Here is a 20,783-nt window from a genome sequence, read left to right as displayed (position 1 = left end):
CAAAAACATACAAACTGAATATGATACAAGCCAACTCTTCACAATGAGACCACACAGGCCCTCTCAGGCCACGGGCCCCAGTGCTGCTGCAAGGGCTATAATTCCACCACTGGTGAGGAAAGTAAATGAGAAATCAATCAAACACTTAGGCTTCATTTCATTGTGTAAGAGCACTGATCCATCACAGGGTGTTATGGTCTGAGACAGCCTCTGCTCCTCTGCATGCTGTATGACTGCTAAAAAAAAAAGAAAAACCCAACAGACAAACACACACGCACAGGATACCGACTGAAATATCAAAAGGTCAGGTGACAGGCAAGAGGAGAGACTGGTGTCGTTGTAAGACAGGCTGGGCATTAGAGCCCTCTGTCCCTTACTGTTTGTCTGTGTGAAATCAAGGACCGTATCAGAATCGTAAACAGGGCATGATGTCTATGTTAAGCCATGCATATTGTAGAGGCCAGATGTGCCTTCCAATTCTTTTGGTTCATAAATCATCATTCAAATCAATCATCAGCCAAAATTCAACTATGGAATTATGATGGCAGAGATTATATGGAAAAAATACTTAAGCCTCTTAGTGAGAGAGCGTTTTATCAGTGGAAATCATTTGATTATACATACTTTTAAATAAATCATGCTAGACATGAAGTGACTGCCAAGCATCTCTTAATTTATTCATGGATATGTGTTGAATGTGCATTAAAAACTGCAATTAATCCTTCTTTGATTCTGCATCATGTTATCATGTGACTTCTTCACACAGCAGGCGTGTCATGTAACAATAAATATTTCAGTGCATCTGTTGAATACCAAGAGCAAGCAACTTTTCTCTGTCTGTCCACCATTTTAATACACACTCATAGCAGAGAAAAAGCAACACGTCACAACTACACCACAGTGCCACACAATGGCCAGGAGAGGGAAAGCATAATGGGTTCAGATTAATTAAAGGGATAATGCCACAAATTGTAGCTTATTCCTTGACAGTGTGTGGGAAGTCTCATGTTTCCTCCTCTGCTCATATGTTTGTTTGGAAAATATCTCAAAATATTACAACAGATTTAGCTGAAAGTTAAAGGACAGGCAACCCTTTGCGCAAGAATTAACTAATTAGATTTTGATGATGATATGGATGAAGGATTTCTACCACTAGACAGTGTTTATGTGCTACTGTGAAAGTCCAACATACATATACCACCTCTGAGACAAACAATAAACAAGCGTTTACTATATTATGGAGGCTGAAAGTTGGATAAGTTTTGCATTGGTAGATTTCTGTAGTCTAACAAGTGACTTCTATCTGTATTTTAGTTTTTAAGTTTGTTTAAAAGAGTACTCCACTGATTTAGCATTGCACTCCTTCAACATCGTCAGACTCGCAATGGACAGTTTTAAAAATAAAGTATCAAAATCGATGCAGCAGAACCAAAGAAATCATCTTTTTCATTCTTCTACCTTGCCAAAACCTGGCAACTTCATTCCCACGATGCATTTCAATTACAGACAGTTTGGTTGGATATTCAGGTGTGTTTCCAACTCCATACCCCCTGACTTTTTTCATTTTCAAACTCGTAGTTGCCTGATAAATTGCTTTGTGCAGCTCCCTTTTCTGCCACAAAAGGCCTTAACTTATTTTCACATATGAAGTAGGGCTCCACAAGACTTTGTTGTGTAAAATCAGTGGTGTTCCCCTTTAAGAGTATTTTCTGTCATGTATTATATGTCTATTCTAGTCACCCTCAAATCCAGAGAGATCCTTAACTCTCTTCTGTTGGGAATGGATGGTTACAGGTCAGAATGGGGCAGATGTATCAATTATGCACATGGTGAAGATGTGTGTCAGACATTTATGCAAATGACTTCCACCTTGAATTTCAAAGATGGGTGTGAGAGTGATGTTGGTGATGGCTATGGCATCAACGATTGACGCTGGTGAAAAAACAAGACAGACAAGTGGGCATTCTGAATTGTTGATCACCTGATGAACATGCACTTGGTTTAAGCACGAGCTTCTGTGTATTATGCAGCTTTTTGAGTAGCGAAGGGAATCAAGGGTATTGAGGACTGAATAGGAGCTAATTAGTGAAGAGGAAAGAGTGATGAATTGCTGGAGGAGGGGTGCTGGGAGCGCTTGAGGGTGGGGGAAAAACTGCCCCTTACAGACCCTTCAGCAGCGATTTTGAAAGTGTGGGGGAACTAGGGGTGGGACGTGAGCACCGCAACCCCCAACGTCCCTGTTCTAGTCTTCACAACATGCCAAATCAAAATGAATGCCCTACATTTCTACATTTTTTTCAACCACCAAATGCAAATAATATTGAGCTCAAAATGTACATTGTAGCACTGAGCCCTTCACCCCACGATACTATATTCACCAGCATTCACATATCATAGTATTAAGCAATGACATTAGACTTTTTAGTGTCAAAAATATAAAGAATAAGACTTAAATTCTCTTTTTTCTTATATTATTCCCTGATACACAACAAGATGGAAACTGAGCTACATTGTCCAACTTGACCATACCCATTACTCAAAACCAGTGTCAGTGGGTGAAATTGGCAAGAACACAGCAGCTTTCACATTACAAAAACAGTACTCTGCTCAAAACCAGAGCCAGAAATAATGAAGGGCAACATTGTCCTTATCGCCTGGTATTAAATAGCTGTTTCATACCTTTGATCTGTTATTCCCTAATCTGTTATCACAGCCAGCAGCAAATGACAGAAGCACCAGTTTTGAATGCATGTAACTTTGCCATACTTCAGCTGTTTAAACTTCCCTGGCCTGGTGGATTGGTCAAATGGCTGTGATTGGTTGGGTGGCCTTTCAATCAATCTAACTTGACCAATAGGTTTTCATGTATAGGGACGTCACTTTAGATTCATCAATGACTACCTCAGGAAAAAGTGGGGGGATGGAATGATGTTTCTGTGAAAGTGTGGATGTTGCAACACCCATAATGCGCAGCTGCGACATGCCTGCCCTTCACAGTGGAGTGCAAATTTACTTTTGTTATATTCATTTTTACGTCAGTGTAAAGCAACTTAATGCTCATATCATTAAATCTCATATCCATCTATTTTTTTTCATACAAATCATTTTTGACCTCCTGGAAACTGTTTATTTTAGTTTCTTCAACATCAGAATGTCAAGTAAATACAACTTCCAGCCAATAAACAATTCTTGTAAACTTCTCTTTTCCAAGCCGCATTAAATAAAACTCAATTTTCTTCTTAACACATCCCATTGGTTAAGCAATTTTGATTTTGGCGTTATGTCCCACCCCTTCAAACATTAATCTATAAAATGTAAGCAAAATGCCGTTTCATCAGGACATGGTGACACCAATTTGAACCAATGCTACAAAGATCAGTAGCCCAGCTCAGACTGTGCAGGCTTTTGTAACAAAGAATATGATTTATTTGTAAGGTGTCACGATTAAACAGAAAAATAACCAATTCATTTTGATTATTTTGTTTTCAATATGGCATAATGGATTTTATTTAGTGTTTTGTGTTTCTTTTATATATCTAATAAAAGGCTCCAAAATGCATTCTTTCCACCCCTGTAATCATACATGTGTACGCTGTGTGGAGACAGGGAGGAGCATCTGTATTGATTGTTGGTGCTGGTCTCTTTCCACTTTAATAAAAATATATATTATAAATCCTGTGCACATCCTGTATCAGTGGCTGTGAATCCAGAAACTGCAGGGAAGGTAGCCAAAAGACAATAATAAAAAAAGAGTCTTGATCCCTGCTGTATCAAATAAGTAGGAGTATGATGGCTTATTGGTAGGTAAAGAATACAAGTCAAATAAAATCTCTCCTGGGTTTTATTCTTATGTTACCAAATTACTAATATGGAATGCCCAGACTTGTGTTTATGTGTGTGTATTTGATGTGTGTGTTTGTGGGTCTTTGTCTGTGTGTGCCTATGTGTACGTGTGTGTTTGTTTATGCATCTTTGTGCTCGTTTGTGAGCCTGTGCCCAACTAGAAAAAAATTACGTTCTATAAAACGTCTCCATAAACGGCATGGCACAATAAATCCAAGGCAGAAATATTAAGTGGAACCAATATTTTGCTGGACTCACTCCAGATTCCTAGTAAAACTCACAAGTCGGGATGACCTTAGCATTAACAAAAATATATTTTACAGGGAGAAATAATCCAATTCCCTTCCAATGAAGGCATCGCTGACATGGAGCTATCTGTGCTGTGCACCTGGGCCTTTCCACTGAGAGGTCATTTAGTAGTATATACTCTCTCTTTTAAGGACAGCTCTATTAAATACACCATGAATATCCAAGCAAAAGGTATTTTGCAATGTCAAGAAAAAAAAAGAAAATGACACAAAAAAATGTGCTGCAAACTGTTGCTGTGTTCTAAGAAGGGAGCCTCCCATATGTGCAGTGAAGCTACAAAGGAAACATGCTCAAGGATACCTGTTTCTTGCAGGGAGCAGTTTGTGAGAAGCATGATGTCTGTGCAATGCTGCACCAGCTGTGTGTAAATGCAAGGAAAAGGCACAGCATCCCATTACAGTCCCCTAATCCCACACAGCCACAATGTACTTTAGAATATGACGACATACTAAAAATTTGATGAAGTCCTAAGATGACACAATCTGACTCTGTACTTAGGAAAGCATAACATGGAATATGAAGCATTTCTTTATTAAGCCAAACTCGATCATTTATTAATCAAAGAAAACATGCAAAAGAGAATTTGTTATACTGCAGAATATTCCCCCAATTAGCCTTACAGCATCAGCATAACGCCTGTGATCTTAGTAGTAGAAACCACAGAGGACACAAGAACAAATTCATCTGCATGGAAGATCCACCTAACCGGAATCCACTCTGCTTTCTTCTTTACAATTATGCTAAGGAATGCACTGAGCCTCTGGCTGTTCAGTGCAGTTATCTGCCAAAACCCTCTGGAAACTGGCGTGCATTGCTCAAGAAGTTGTCATTATGAATTTGCTTTACTCTTACATTATCTCCTTTGGAAAACTAATTTCATATTAGGGTGATTGCCTCTGGTGGGGTTATGCAGGGCTGTGTCTTGTGTTGAAAAAAAAAAAAAAACTTCCTGATGAAGAGGACGGGGGAGAGAAAAAGTCATACTGGCCCTCCCTTCCCTTTTTCTGTCTCTTAGTCAGATGAGGTCATCAAACACCAACCTGCTTTGTATATTAATGATGTAACAGCCAGGGATTTTTGGACACCTTGTCCCCGGAGACTGCTTGGCTGGCGGCAGAGGAAGACTTCATCTTGATTTAAGAGAGAGATAACACCCTCGATAGAACTGTGACAAAGGGTAGATAGACAGTGAGAGGAGATAGTGAGGGAGTGTAGACGCCAGCGAAGGAGAGGACAAGAGAGAAGAGCGATACACTGTGCCTTTAACGCACCAAGCCCCTCCTCCACTGAGCGGAGCAGAAGAGCAGAGTGGTGCTGGCAGGAGCCTGAGCCCCACAATAAACTCTGGCATCAGCTTCTCTTCATCCGGCAGTCAGCGAGGACACAGTGAGGGCGCAGGGGCAGAGAGAGACGGGGGCCGGAGAAAGAGAAAGAGCAAGAGCAAGTACGACAGAGAGGGGGGAGAGGCACGGAAACAGGCAGATAGGCAGAGAGGAGAGGCTGTCATAGGAATCACACAGCTCTGCACACAGCTTACAGCTCAGCCGCTCTGTCTACTGCCTCCTGATGCAGGCAAACGCTGACGGGGATGACGGGTGGCTTGTTTTCAGTGGCACAGTTATCTGAGTGATGGTAGCAACCGCGGCGTCAGGATCCGAAGCAGGAGCACTCCTTGCCGCTCTGGCTCTTAGTCATCTCCAGCCTCCTCTCTCCTCTTCTCAGAGTGCTATCAGGGCCATTCATCGTTCCCATCTCATGCCTCCTGCCTCCTCCTCCTCCTCCTCCTCCTCCTCCACAGCTTCATCCTCCCCTTCTACTCCTCCTCTGATGAGCCTCAGCCTCAGAGTGAAATAACCCTGCTGATAGAAGCTTCTCTCTCTGTCAAGACAGTAAGTAGGGGAGGGAGGGAGAAAACTGTGTGTTTGTGTGTGTGTGTATGTGTGTGTGTGTGTGTGTGTGTGTGAGAGAGAGAGAGAGAGAGAGATAGAGAGAGAGAGGGAGAGTGTGTGTGTGTGTGTGTGAGAGAGAGAGAGACAGAGGGAGAAAGAGAGGAAGAGAGAACAGAAAGGCGGCGAGAAGATGTTAGTATGTGCGACAGAGGGACTGCTAAACAACCAGCAGGTTGTGTGTAGCTTGAATGATCCTGCTGTGCGTGGACAGTGAGCTCTGGGCATAGCAACAGCAAAGTGATGCACAGAAAAGGTGAGTAGATGTGTGTCCTGGTGTGTGTGTGTGTGTGTGTGTGTGTGTGTATGTGTGTGTGTGTGTGTGTGTGTGTGGAGGTGAAGCAAGAGATGCATTTTAACTCCAGCTAAAAATCGTCAACGCAGTTAATCCCTGCCTGTCTCCGTCCCTCTCTGAGTCTCCTCCACTCTATTGTTGTTGCATTTTACGCTGCTATGAGATAGAGAAAGAGCGAAAAAAAATATGGAGGAAGGGAGGATGAGACATCAGAGAATAAGTGATTGCTTTCCTTCCCATCTGTCCAGGTGCCATGTGTGATTGGCCAGCACACCCTGTGGCAGTGGCATTGCCCCGGATTTGGCGAGAAGCTCTCCCCCCTGCTTGTTCTCTGGGGCTCCTCTGGGAAGCTTTCATGGGATTTATCTCGTCCTGCTGGATGGCACAGAGCTTTCTGCTTCTCTGAAAAGAGTCCACAGAGAAAACACACACTACACGGATAAGAAGTAAAATAATTATCCAATCACAGCACAAGGAGGCAGACCGGGTTCCCTTAGCAACAACTGAAGGAGAGAAGAGAATCCTTTTCTCTTTCTGCTCCCTTGGTTTTTGGGCACACCCCTGTGGACTGCTGTGGGTCAGTGTTTGTGAGAGGACTTGGAGAGAGGAGCATCGTTGCATAAGACAAGCTGCCACCCAAATTCCAGGGGAAGGTGCTCTCATTCGCCTTCCAGCTCTTTGTAACTGTGTTTCATCGACAACCATGATTTTTTGTTATCCCTCCACAAATTCTCATCACAAGTCACGTTCCACTGGCTTAGAAATCAATTCATTCTGATCCCACGCCACCTGGAATAAGCCCTGCTTTGGGGGAGAGATAGGACGTTCTGTGAAAAGACCCACACCTACCTTCCTCCCTTTCACGGACAAGAAGCGAAGGACAACATGATTAAGTCATCATCTGCAAAGAAGATGGATGTGAAGCGAAGTTTATTTTGATGTGAGTTTCTTGTTGAGTCCTTTTTTTTAATTTTTCCTGTCCTCCTGAGGTGGAAACGCCACACTGCACAGAGGAATATCCCCTTTTTTCCAAACAGGATCTGTTCTTTCTCTCATAAAAGACAGTAGCCTTCCCTGAGGGACTATATTTTAGAAGGCGAATCTTGTCACTGCTGGCAACCAATAACGTAGTGGACGAGAATTTTCAAATTTGAGCCACTGCTGGGAATTCTATTTTTCTATCTATGTTGGATAGTTTACTCTATAGAGGGGTCAATATGAACCCCTTTTCTGCTTTCACTTTTCTATGTTAGCCTGCTATTATGTTACTGTGTTTCACAAGTAAAAAAGATTGCGCAGGACAAGTGGAAGAGGGGAAAAGTCTCTTCCCTGTATAGACAGGCGTTTTAAATAGCATCTCCTCGGGAACAATTTCAAACGTACACACTGACACATGAGATGAGTTGGCTCAACATGATTATGTAAGAGTTTCATACCAGCTTTAGCCCATGTATTTTGCCTCTTTCTTTTCCATGGATTTACTGCGTTTGACTTTTCCCATGCTCATTTTCTCTTCGTTTTTGGACGCATCTACCAGAAGGCATGGATGTCAGAGTGTGACCCTGTGCCGAGTGTGCGGGCGAGGCAAGGTGTTTTGGCTGCCCAGGTGCTTTTAAGATGTTGAGGTCTCCCTGCGTGGCCGGGGCCCCTGTTCGGATCAGTAGCACTGAGGCTCCTTGTAGCCAAAGACATGGACCCCGACTCGGCTCCCCCACGCCCTCAGCCTGTTGGCCACTGGCCCCACGTCGCCCTGTAAAGGATGTCCCTCAGCAGAGCTCCGGCCCGGGACACCTCTGAGACCCCCAGCCCGAGAGAACGCATCCGCAGCCACATGAAGATGGTGATTGACCAGCTGGACGGCATTCTCAAAGAGCTCAAGGATGTGGCCAAGGAACTCCGGGAGGTGAGGTTCAAAATCAGCTTACACATATCAGGCTTTTGGGGATTTAGCAAGGAACATAGGGGGAATATGAGACGGAGATACGGAGAGAATGTGGGTTTCAGGTTGGTGTGCGTCTCAAGAAGGATGCAATTAAGTGTAAAATTCTTTTCACAGCATGAAGATTTTGATTAAGATTCGAAAGTGATGAGATCTCACTTTTTTTTTTGTTTTTGTAGCAGGAGGATATTGTTGATTACAACCGTGACGAAGCTGTCTTCCTTTTCCAATCAAACAGTCAGCAATACAAATGTCCTTCATGTGTTCAGTGGTGTCTTGTGGGAGGTACAGTAGATGTAAAGGGCTCTTGAAAAGCAGCAAAGCCAGGCTGAAAGGAAACACAGAGGCAGGCTTGAATAAGATACAAGACTTAGCACCGCAATAGTTATATAACCATTTTGTTAAGGATCAGCTGGATTCCTACTGTATTTTTGAAACTGCCATGGTAACGCTGGGAATCTGCATGTGTGTGTGTGTGTGTGTGTTTATGTACAGTATGTTTGAACAAGGATGAACAAAGAAAGAAACAGTGTGTGTGCATGTTTTATCCTTGCATGTACAAGTACGTGGGCTAAAATAATGCGTTTGGTGAGAAAAAAAACGCGTATGATAGATGATAATCAGAGTACTTTGTTCATATGTGTGAGAGTATAAAAAGGCCCTCATCATCTTGTTGGGATCTTCCCCCTGCAGTGTCCTCAAAGCTACGAGCTCTTCTTGCAAAGCTCCTCCAAAAGAAAGAGATAAAGGAAGATAGCGAGACGGAGACAAATGAAACCAGAGCAAACAGTTGTGTCTGACCCATCCCACATCCTCCATGCGCATCCCATGATTAGACTCCCACCTGCATCTGATCAGGGATGCAGAGCGAGCGTATGTGTGTGTATGCTTTTAAATGTGGAGAAGAAGTGAAATGGTGGATGTTTGTACATATACTGTAATGACCTGAAGGAAGAGGAGGGTTTTGAACAGCCGTGGCGAAGCTGCCATAACTCACTCCATCACACAGCACACTCACAGGCCCTCCCCACCCGCCTCCCCACCCCCCCACCCTTTCTCCCATACTCCCAGCTCTGTCCCACTCACCACGCTCTACTTTATGTACTTGCACAGTTGGAGGTGCAAGGGCACAGCTCACAGTGCACCTTCTCTCTGGTGAGAAGGAGAAGCCGACCCGCGCGGGAGTGATTGATGATTATGGGACAACTGCAAGTGGAATAATACTGGCTGGAGCTATTTATAAACAAAAACACAGCCTGTGCCTCTGCCAGCTCCAACGCATATTACCATTCTTATCCCAGACCCCATTACAGAGGGCTCTGCACAGTGGCTCAAATGTCATTTTTTATTGGGAGAGCACAATCCCACATATTGAAATGGCTAGGAATCATATTAGCTGCAGTGGCAGTCATAATGCTGGTATCAATATCCTGCAATTAACTGACCTGCGAGATTGCAGACTGTATCAAAGGGAGATGAAGAAACAGAATCAGTGTAGCACCATCAGATGCATGGAAGCCTAATGTTCCATAAAATCTCTCATTCTTGGCCACATGAAACGAACAACATAATAGATAACAACTGTCACATAAATAAATGATGGATCGCCGTGTGAATGTAGTGAAATAAATAACTCAGTGAAGAAGCAGTAATGACTGATTATCACCCACAAGGTCTTTGGGGAAGAGGAGATACTGCAGTGCTCTCAGGAGTTAAAGATGATACTCCAAATGACATGGCTGCTCAGAAATTAAGACACTGCTGGTCTGTTACTTTATGTCTTTGATTCTGATACTGTTTTCATAGCTCCAGATCAGTGTCATTGTCCACTAGATGCACACAGCAAATTGGTCAAAAGTTGAATCCAAAAAGTGATTAAAACACCTCATTTCAACCATTGATTAGTCACACTGCAATACAATCCTACTTTAAATGTTTTGTCTGTTGCCTCAAAAGGTGCATATGTTGTATATTGCAGTGCTCATTTACAGAGTTTAGTTCATACCTCTGCATGAATAGAAATGTGAATTTTGGGAGGATTTTCTAGTCATGTTTTTAAGTGGTCTTCATAGCCTTATGCAGCAACAATTAAAATTCAGACGTTCTGCAGAGTAGTTGTAGCTTTTATTTGATAAATATTTGCAGTGCTAAGGAAAACTATAACAAGGCCCAAAGGGAATCTCACATCCACATGCTCAAAAGTGAGTGACACGGAAAACATTTTAAATAAATTTTATAGACTCTCTTGGCTTGTGAGAAGTCCAGAGGAAGGCATCTAGAGCTGCTGTTTAACATGAGGGGGGGATGTCCAATTTAGTTAAAACAGTTTGTACCATTACAGATTTTGCATCCTTGGAACATGAGAATGATACATCCCCAATGACTTTATATGACTAGATCATATTTATTAACAAACATCATTAATCTAAGTTAATAAATGTTGAATACAGTCATCAAGATCGTATAAACAAAGAAAATAAGATGCACATTGAAAACAATGATAATTTGTTTGGCCTCGACCCATTCTAACCTAAAGTAACTTGCTTTCCTCTTAAAGGCTCAGGAGTCTGAAAAAAGGGGTCACACATGGGTCTGACTTTCTTGTCTGCCAGAATTCATCATCCTCATTGCTAAACATCCCCTCCCTTGAGGACATGGGCCCAACTCACATCCTCAATGCTGCCAAAAATATCATTTTACCAGAGTTTGCATATCTACAGGGAACACTCAGTGCAGTCTAATCGGACCCTGTGGTGAACCTACTGAGATGTCTGCCATTAAACTTTAATCACTGGCGCGCCCCAGCAGCCTGCTGGTTAAGATGCATGCCACATAACCACAACGTCTGTGGTTTGATTCCGCCAGCAGACCTTTGTTGCATGTCATTCCCCATTGTTTCCCATGGCACTAATAATCTCACATTCTGCATGCTTATGCCTATTGAAATTTTAGACACTCAGCAAAGAGTCAGCCATTTTAAGGGAACTTGAAAAACGAAAAGTGATGAATGTTAAATTAAAAAGCAATATTAAGGAAATTCCCATTTAAGGATGTCAAGCTTATTCAGTCGACTCTTCACAGCATACAGCAATTTTTTTTCCTTCCTAGTACCCTGGTCCCAGGGTACTTAAAGCTGATTTTGTATTTTACCTGGTACAGTGGTAACTGCATTCATTTTCATTCCATAGAATTAATATAGCAGCCAATTAAGTCAAATACAAAAATAAAACTGTAGTAGTTGTTCCTCTTTGGTTGAAGGTATGTTGATACCTAAATTCATCTTCTCTCATTTGAAAGTAAAATCAACAGACGTCTTGGCAAACTATTCTATGTGATTACTTAACCCAAAGGTTGCAGCATATGAAATGATAAGCCTTCTCTAAAATTATGAATTTACGGTATTGTACTGAATGAACATAGTCAATATTACTATACATAAAACAGTTACATAGAGACCATTTTAAATTAAGTATGTAAAGTCTCACTGTTGATGAACCTCAATGCAGTACACTGTCAGCAAGTAAATCTCATGTCAAGAAAAATAACAAAAAACAGAGCTCAAGGTTTTCAAGATTGCTCCCTTCAAAAGCTATTTACAGTCAAATGCAGCCTGTCTTACTTGTGAATCCTATTACAGGCTTCATGACAGGTAAAATGAGAAGGATATAAAGGAAGGACATCAGAAGGTAATATACTGATAAACTATTCCATTTATAATAATACTACTGGCAGGAGTGGTAACTCTAGAGGAAGTAATTCATTTAGGCACCATGTCAACCTTGGACTTACAAGTCTGAGGATAAACAAGGAAAAAAATGGCACCCAACTGAATATAAAGCACCCTCTGAAATTTCAAATGTTGTGTTATTCCTTTTGCTAAAACTGAATTTCACTGAGAAAGGGGGCAACTAAGGAAACTTAGAGTGCACTCATGTTGGTTATTAGAGAGATACAGAGTGGTAAATTGAAAGAATTTAATGAAGCGCTGAAGGAAAATTTGAGACAGGGGAGAAGAGGCAGTGGCATGGATTGGGGGAAGGGGTTGGCAGTGAGTTTCACATCTTTATATGAAACCAAACAGGGACTGTTATTATGTCGATGTACCTATTATGCAGAATCATACGAGGAGCAGACGATGCGGCACGTCTGTACTCAGTTCAAGACAAATGAACACATGAAGACGATCAGGACTCCGAAGAATAAAGCTCCGAATGAGAGGAACGAATATAAGCTTGACAAAGAGCAATTATCAACAGCAGAGTACAGCACATTCAGGACACTAGCCTCTATTAGTCAGCCAAAGGAGAGCTTGTGGTAGTTATCTGCACATCCTCATCATAATGCTGGAGACTGGCTCACTGTTTCTACTCAGCTACAGGCGTGAAGACAGAGGAGGGCGACAGCAGGAAAACACTGGTGTCACGTGAAAACGGTGTCCTTCAAACGTCAGCTTTTTAGGGATATAGTACTGAATAACAGCTTTATTAAAGAGACTGGCCACTGGGAAGTTTTAGAATTATATAATGGATTTTTAAAAGTGTGTCATGCATGCTTTTGATCTACAGAAAATCACAGCTATCATGTTTTAGCTTGTGAGTAAGCTTAGTCCTGCACTATATATACAGGAGCAATTTTAAGTTATACAGTCATCCTTGGGCGCCATGGCAGACACAGAGGCACAAATGGGGTGGTCTATTCATTTTCTATTCACCAGCTGCATGATCCCATTGGCCTGGCTGTCAAATCAAGGCATTTGTGCTAAAATGGAGTCTGTCAAAGAGAACTGCTATGTAAACGATCTGATTAGAAAGGCTACCGTGTGGTGCTCTTTCATGTCTCAGGCATGCTTAAACGCTGCATTGTTTAAAGCCTGCTATGGTGGGAGAGTTATCCAAACAGCTGGCCCCAGATAAGTCAGCCTGTTAGCCAGCCTGCCAGCCAGCAGTGTCTCCTGATCGAGACTGAAACCAGTTATGACACATCCACGTCGAGGGGGGAACCACAGTCGCTCTCTGCTGAGGCTACCACGCTCTGCACTGAACCAAATCTGTTTCAAACCCAGAGGCAGCCCGAGGGAGACCAAAACCAAAATCAAAGGGCCATTTTTTTTCTGCAGGGGCCATATCCTCTCCTCACTCTGTGTTTCCCATGCTGCTGCTGCTGCTGCTGAGCAGGGCACGGAGCAGAAAACTGCCTAGCAAAAACACTTCAACATTTAACCATGAGGGACACGCTTGTAATCACTAACACTTTTACTCAGGAGGTATAACGATATAGAGGACACAAGGGGTGTAACGGTAAAAAGAATTCACAGTTCGGTCTGTACCTCGGTTTTGGGGTCACGGTTTGGTACATTTTCTATACACCAGAGAAAACAAAACAGAATTTTAAAAAAGGTTGGAAATAACAATGTGATGTAATCATCCAACAATGGCTCATTGGCCATAACTATTACTGAAACAGTTTAGTTGTGCTGCAGTGGAAAAGGAAAAGAACCTTTCTGTTTCGTGCAATGAGTCAGGACACCTGCTGACAGCTGTTTTATGATGATTTATGGTCACTCAGAACTGGTTCTTACAACATGTTGTCCGACCACGTTGGAAATCAAATGTGTTTATAGTTCCCAACAGCTTCACTCAAAAGTGGAGTGAAAAACCGACTGTCACAGAGAGGGGAGGGGGACTGAGAGAGTTGTTTAAATACAGGGATAACGGCATATATTTTAATAATGTGTTGCACTCAGTCAATGTCATGGGAGGATGGGAGGAGGAAGAGGTGGTCTTTTGTTTGTCATTCCGACGGCAGCGACACCACATGAGAATGGGTTAGCAGGGTAACCAGGCTAAGCCAACCAGCATATACCCATGAGCATGCTACAGCTAAGTGATGCACTGCCAAAAGATTATTGTTCCGCACATTGGAATAAGTGGATTATAAAATTATTTTGACAGTAATTGTTTGGGTCACAAAGCATACAAACCAAGGAAAGTTGCTTACTGAATCAAATATCCTGTACTGAAAAATTCGGGACGAACCAATGTACCGTTACACCCCTAGAGGACACTGGTAAACACACTATCATCCTATGATATGGTTATTCCTTTTACCAGAGAACAGGACACTTGATGATTCCTGTGGGCAAAATGTGTCACTGCAGTAGCATGTAATGGAATAAAATACAGAAAAAATACGATAGATAAAATGCAGCACAGTTAAAAACAAATACATTTCACAAAACAGTTAATGTGTCAACATGGTGAAATAATTAGATTATAAATAAATAAACAATTAATCTATTAACTATTAAAGATGACTTGACATGACTAAATATCACTTGGCAGGAGATTGTGCTACTTTCTCTTTGTCCAAATGAATGTCTACAATCAGAAATTGCAATCAGTCACAAAGCTGTGTACTAGTGGATCATTTCCCACAAAGCAACCATTTCAACTTGGCTGCCAGTGTTGTGGGTCTACAGCCCAGCTGACCACAGCCCAGTGATCTCCATCGAGGACGGCCCAGCCTGTTCTCCACTGAATCCATTTACTTCAGATTAAGGCAGGGTTTGGCCCATGAAGTCGCCAACATGTGAACATGCCGACCAGCTGTCCTTGCAGGCCAACAACACTCAGTGGGCAGCGCTTAACGCTTAGCGCAGCCACTCACAGAAGAAAGTACCCTTCAACCTGACATACCTGGGCCAAAGGGTTTCTTCTCATTAAAAGCCATTTGGAAGAAATGACAAGTACCTGCCTGCTGTGTCTGTCAATTTGTTCCTCCTTGCCTGACCTCTTTTGTGTGTGGAAATTAAATTCCTAAATTAAACTTGGTGACGTGCCTCCAGCGGAGTTCTCTTTGCTCAGGAAAACAACAAGAACAAGGTACCCCAAGCCTTATCTATTCTTCGCTGAATACAAAACACCCTGCCATCTTCACACCTGTGTTGCTGCCTTGAGCTGAACTCCACATAAATTTGTCCATTCTTGGAATGAATCAGACGCTCAATTATTCTCAGGACTGATGAAATAATGCTTCAGGATTCAAGTTAGACTCTCTGATCATCTATTAATTGAAGTCATTAAAACATTTCTGACCTGGCCACAGTCATGCTCATGGTGACCTGACTGACTAACAGATACAAATATAACCCATCCCTGCTTTAATGAAAAAAGGGGATATTTATACATCTTGTGTGGCTTTAATTCCTATCTCCATATTAAAAAGTAAGCACTTTTGAAGACTGAAAGAGTTGAAGAGAGGACTGAAAGGACAGCAGGATCTAAGGAGGGAGGGAGTAGCAGTAAACAACGGGTTAAGACTTTAGCGGCATCTAACCTTGAGAGCTGTGGAGAGAATAAAACTGCACCACGCAAAGCATTCCCCTGAGCCTCTTTTACCTGGCTCTGCTGTGGAGCTCCAGCTTCTTTAGGATGCAGCTCCAGCATATTGACTAGCCCATCATGCCTGTAAGACCCACTGGATTAGCTGGCCCTTTGAGCTCTGCCTCCCTGCGCGAACCCTGCACTCAGCATAGTCTGTAATGAGGGCTTTAGGTTAGACCTCTGCTGAGGTAAACACTCCAAAAATTGCGCTTGTCATGCTCATTGATTTTTATCAACTAACACGCCTACTTTGGGATGGTTACAAATAAATATGTGAAAAATTTTACCATGCATGTTTGTACTTTGTGATTCAGCCAAGAACCCTTTTGCTTGTCCCTAGGCAAGGATAGAGCTGAATAGGATGAAAAAGAGAGTTTAGGGCAAAGCAAAGAAAGACAGAGAATGTGTGCAAGAGAGAAAGAGACAGAGAAAGAGAGGGAGATGAAGGGTGGATGGAGATAATGGTTTTTCCTGCTGCACAGAATTGCGACAGACTGGGTGGAACAGCTTAGATCAATTGTTGCAATTGTGCTCGTTCGTGGGCGTGTTTAGGATTGTTTTGGCCTATCTCTGTGCTGTGAATAAAACCAGTAGGCTGTAGTTAATGGTGTGAAAAATGGCATCCATCGAAGTGCACAAGCAGCCTCCAAGAATAGCTACATCATTTCATTGTGTCAAAGCATACTGTACGCAGAGGGACAGCTTGCTCTCTATTAGGCCGTCAGACTGTCTCTTTTACCAGGTGCAGACAAATTTTTAATCGGAGTACAAATGCACGTTATTAGAAATACAAATTAATAATGTGATCTGATTTTCAAAAGCTGCTACATTTTCCTCCATTCCCGTAGCCTGTGAAAGTGTTCAGGGCAGCGCGGGCCTACCCACTCACCAGTGCAGCAGCTTAATCCAGCTACAATCTTTGGAACTGTGTTATACTGAGGGATCATCAGGAGGCTTTTTTTGTCCTTCCTTTTTATTTTTAGCCGTAGTCTGTGATGCATCATAAATCAACCCAGTTTCGAATGAGATTGTTCAGTGTTAACCAGCCGAAATAGCTGAACTGAGATGGCACACAATCAAGCATCTGTATCCCCTGGCCCCCTCCTTTTTTAAAGGCTTTTAAAGAGATTTCAAGTTTATGCACATAGTATGTCCATCCTGAAAGCTTTTTGTATAGTATAAAGGTTCTCCAACAAGGTTCTTTATTATATAATGCTAGAGCAGTTGGAAATACTAGATATTGATATACCGATTTATTGTAACAGCTCATTGTAAATCTAATGAAACAGAAACCTCCTGCAGAACTATATTATTCTGAATTCAAGTCAGAGGTAGAAAATTTGTCAGTGATTCAACATAATTATAATAATTAGCATATGCCCTGGCAACTTGTAGAACTAGTGCAGTGTAGTTGTACAAGGCTTTGTCATTTATTATAGGGTGTATTTGTGTTTAGAGTGTAGAGTGTGTGAAGCTTTTCATAAAACATTTCATGGTATTATGTAGAATGAAACTGTGCCACCTGTTTACCTTGTTTTAAAGTACATTTGTGCTGAGTATATCTCAAAATACAAATGTCCAGTGATTCTTCAAGGAAGTTGTCAGAGTTAGTGCAGACTGTGGTAATTTATTACTAAACCAAGTTCAATTTATTATTTCCCCAAGTGTAATTTCTTTGTGTAGTGGCAAAACAACACACACAGAGGACAAAATAAGGACACACCACCATAGAAAACTCATTTTAAGAGACTATAAATTTTGGCACATCTGCTAGGTTGTCCTGTCTTCACTTAAGACAGACTGTTTATTGATTGTGTTGGTGGGCAGACAGCAAAACAGCAAATTAAGAATCTTTTCTACATTGCAAACTTTTTTTAATGATCTCATCTGCATTGCTGCAAAAGCAATGGTACTCGGGTATGTGCACTGCAAGTGTTTGCAGGTTCGGGGGGTTTTATGGATATTTACATTTTCACATTTTTACTTCACATTTATACTAGCCTATACTTTAATCTTCACAAAGTGACTTCTATAGCACCATGACAAAAGCACACAGTTAGAGAGAATGATGCTTCACTTCGTTTTCTATGGCAGAATTTGGGTGGAGGCAACTGTGTAATGTTAAAAAAAAGTCAAATTCTGTGGAGAAATTGTTAAAGATGAACATACTGCACATTAGAGATAGTGGAAATAACGTTAGAACAATGAAGCAATTTTTCAGTGAAACAAGTAGTTTAAGTAATTTCAATAAGGTTGCTATAATAAACCCTAATAAGAAATAGTTTATTTTACTGGCACAGATTAGAGCAGCTGTGGTGTTCTTTAGACAGCCATACTGTACCAATTTGCAACAGTTGCTAAGAGAGAAATTACTATAAATAAAACTGGTTTAAATTCTTAATTCAAATTCCAATCAGCAACTAGGTTCAACATTATATGGATGTTCTTCACCCGTAGTTGTTCATCCATATGCTTTCTACTGTTTGAATCATCTCAACTCATTTTCTCCAAAGTTTGTACCTTCTGTTGCAAAAAGTTCTAAAAGTTAGTATTTCTAAGAGCTAGTCAGTAAGTTGACTGTTCTTCAGGGAAATTTTGCCCTGTTCCCAAGAAGCTCAATAAATAATGGTTAGATTTAAGGTTTTATGGAGTTAAAAATGGCTCATTGAAATTTAAATTTGCACAGATTGTTTGGGGCAATGTACAACCTGCCATATAAGGCAACTTTAGGGGAAAATAAAGTCTCAGTGTATGAAAGTGTTTGCATATTGGAGTGGTCTTTTGAAATTAAAGCTGTTCACAATAACCACAATTCATGAAATACTGCAAGAAATAGACACAATTGCAAGCTCTGGCACATGTAGAGGTTAGTTGAATTTGCAGTCATTCACGCGTCAAATTTACATTCAACCAATTATTGTGACTGCAAGATCATACATTTTTGTTGGGAATAATAGACTAATACAGAGGTAATGCACCTTGCTATGACTTGCCAAGACTCTAGAAATGCCAAAACATTAGATTCTCTTACTGGGATTTGTTTCTAATCCACCTAATTAATGCCAACTAGACAGACATCCATTTAACATTTAAATGTCATTAATTACTTCACTTTGTGAGGAGCCTGTCTGTCTGAATATTTAAGCAGGGTGTCTGAGTTTGGCCCAGGGTGTTGTAGCTAATCTACATCGTGGTCCTGAGCTGGACCTGTCTTATTGAATAAATCAGTTATTTTTGTTTTCCCTTGTTATGTGAGTTAACATTTAAATTTCACAATAGAAAAGACTGGTAGTCTGCAACAAGTCTACCAATTCTAAAGGCCCTAAAAACCTATTTTCTCAATCAGCGTCTTACGATGAGTGATCAGGTCCTACACAAACACACAAATTTGTGCCAAAGTTAGAACTTTTTGGGCTCTGTTGGAAAAAAGTGATGTCTAGTACTTCTGTGCACCAATCAGAATTTAGAAACATCTGAATCAAAATATGATGACAGTTGTGGGGTTGTTTGCTTCTGTTGCCATTCAACCAATCAGTCCTAACGTGAGTAGATTTTCCGTTTAGCGAGTAAATCCTGGAAGGCTATCCATCACACTTGTAGGTAAATGTTTGTACCAAAACAGTTATGTAATAAAATACCATATGTGCTTTTTATGTGCATCTAACTCGTTTTCACTGATTGAACATTCAACAACAATATTACCGTTGTTATTCCGTCATGTGGAATGTTTGATCTGTCACTCAGAACTATTCGCTAAAGTTGAGCGATGCTCTGTGTTTAGATATTCCATACTGGTCTGTATCACACACATGCACACGGTAACACACTATTGAAGTCCACAAACGAGATAGAGAATGAATGGGAAGGTACCACTCTTTATCTCCCTCTCTCTCTCTTTCAATTCAAATGACAGAAATCCATCATAGCGACGGAGAACTTTAATCCTTACAAATATTTGTTTTAGTTGGCTAACTTCCTTGATTCACCTGTAAGATATACAAAACTGTCTTGCATATTAAGTTTTTTTAACTGTACAAAATAGCAAAATGAAAGTCTGGATCAGCAGATGTTGCTCATTTTGGTATTATGAAATCTTTTTTTTTTTTTTTTTTATACAACGTTGTGTACCACATTGATAAATATAAAATATAGGACTATACTAAAATGCTTTTATAATGCATGTTTATTGGGTTATTTTATGGTAATTTTGCTCTGGCCTCTTCTTTAAGTTGATATTCAACATAACACCTTATTATCTCAATGAAATGTATTGAAACAAATGTATATGTGACACAAAAAGGCAATTTATTATTTTGGCCAGTAAAAAATAAGCTTGTCCAGTGGATTTTTTCATCTACCAGTCCCCTTGGCAGGTGAAGCACAACGTTAATTTCGAACACTGCAGTCAACTAGATCTGATCGAACTACAGCCAAACAGTCCTGATGAAGCCGATTGGCTAAGATTTGGAGTGTTAAACTCCAAGTACATAATAGTAAGGATGTTTTCTCCAAACTGCGACTGTTGTTATTTAGTCATGAATATTCAGTTGAGAAATAAATATTTAAGATAATCTTTTTTCAGAGGCTTTTAGTAGTTTAGAGTTTTTGGTATGGACATTACCCTGTCATAATGTGGCCACCTGAGCATTGCAGATCTAGTCAAGAAAACTGTGAATTCTGCAAAAATGCATCATAGGCAACTGTACTAAACCCATGAATCATAAAATTTAAACATTCACACTGAAAACAAGCCAAATGAAACAGAGTAACACGCAGAGTCGCATCAAGGTATAACACCTGTTCACTCAAGAAGCCCCTATCTCTTTGCATGTGGGAAGTTGGGTGCATAAAAGCTTAATAAAGGACTTTTGGCTATATTTCTGTCATTTTCTTTGCTTTGGTATGTTTTTGTTTCATTTGCAACATTTCTTCATTCTGTGTGTAGTTGTTGGCTTGAAAATGGTACTGGCAGTGTCAGATTTTGTTGAGGGAGGGGGGGGGGGTATCCAGGGGGAAGCCGTCCATCCAACATAGACCGAGGTTTGGGCCAGGAAGTGTTGGAGGAGCAG

The 20,783-nt window shown here is 41.1% G+C and overlaps 1 protein-coding gene across 2 annotated transcripts in view; it reads left to right on the top strand.

The window, feature by feature from the left end:
- Nucleotides 1–4,710: 4,710 nt before the first annotated feature.
- Nucleotides 4,711–20,783, top strand: part of insyn1 (inhibitory synaptic factor 1) — a 50,151-nt gene continuing 34,078 nt past the window's right edge. Inside the window, exons 1-2 of one of the 2 annotated variants that reach the window (XM_044337014.1) lie at nucleotides 4,711–6,041; nucleotides 6,642–8,296. In XM_044337014.1, the coding sequence (XP_044192949.1) occupies nucleotides 8,153–8,296 (144 nt within the window). In that variant the 5' untranslated portion in view covers nucleotides 4,711–6,041; nucleotides 6,642–8,152. Of the gene's footprint in view, nucleotides 6,042–6,161; nucleotides 6,355–6,641; nucleotides 8,297–20,783 lie in introns of those variants that run through there. The other variant, XM_044337099.1, reaches the window with a different exon arrangement.

This window comes from Thunnus albacares, chromosome 1, assembly GCF_914725855.1.
Source record: "Thunnus albacares chromosome 1, fThuAlb1.1, whole genome shotgun sequence".
NCBI lineage: Eukaryota > Metazoa > Chordata > Actinopteri > Scombriformes > Scombridae > Thunnus > Thunnus albacares.
Note: the sequence above shows the minus strand (reverse complement) of the source record. Positions and strands in the feature narration are given on the sequence as shown.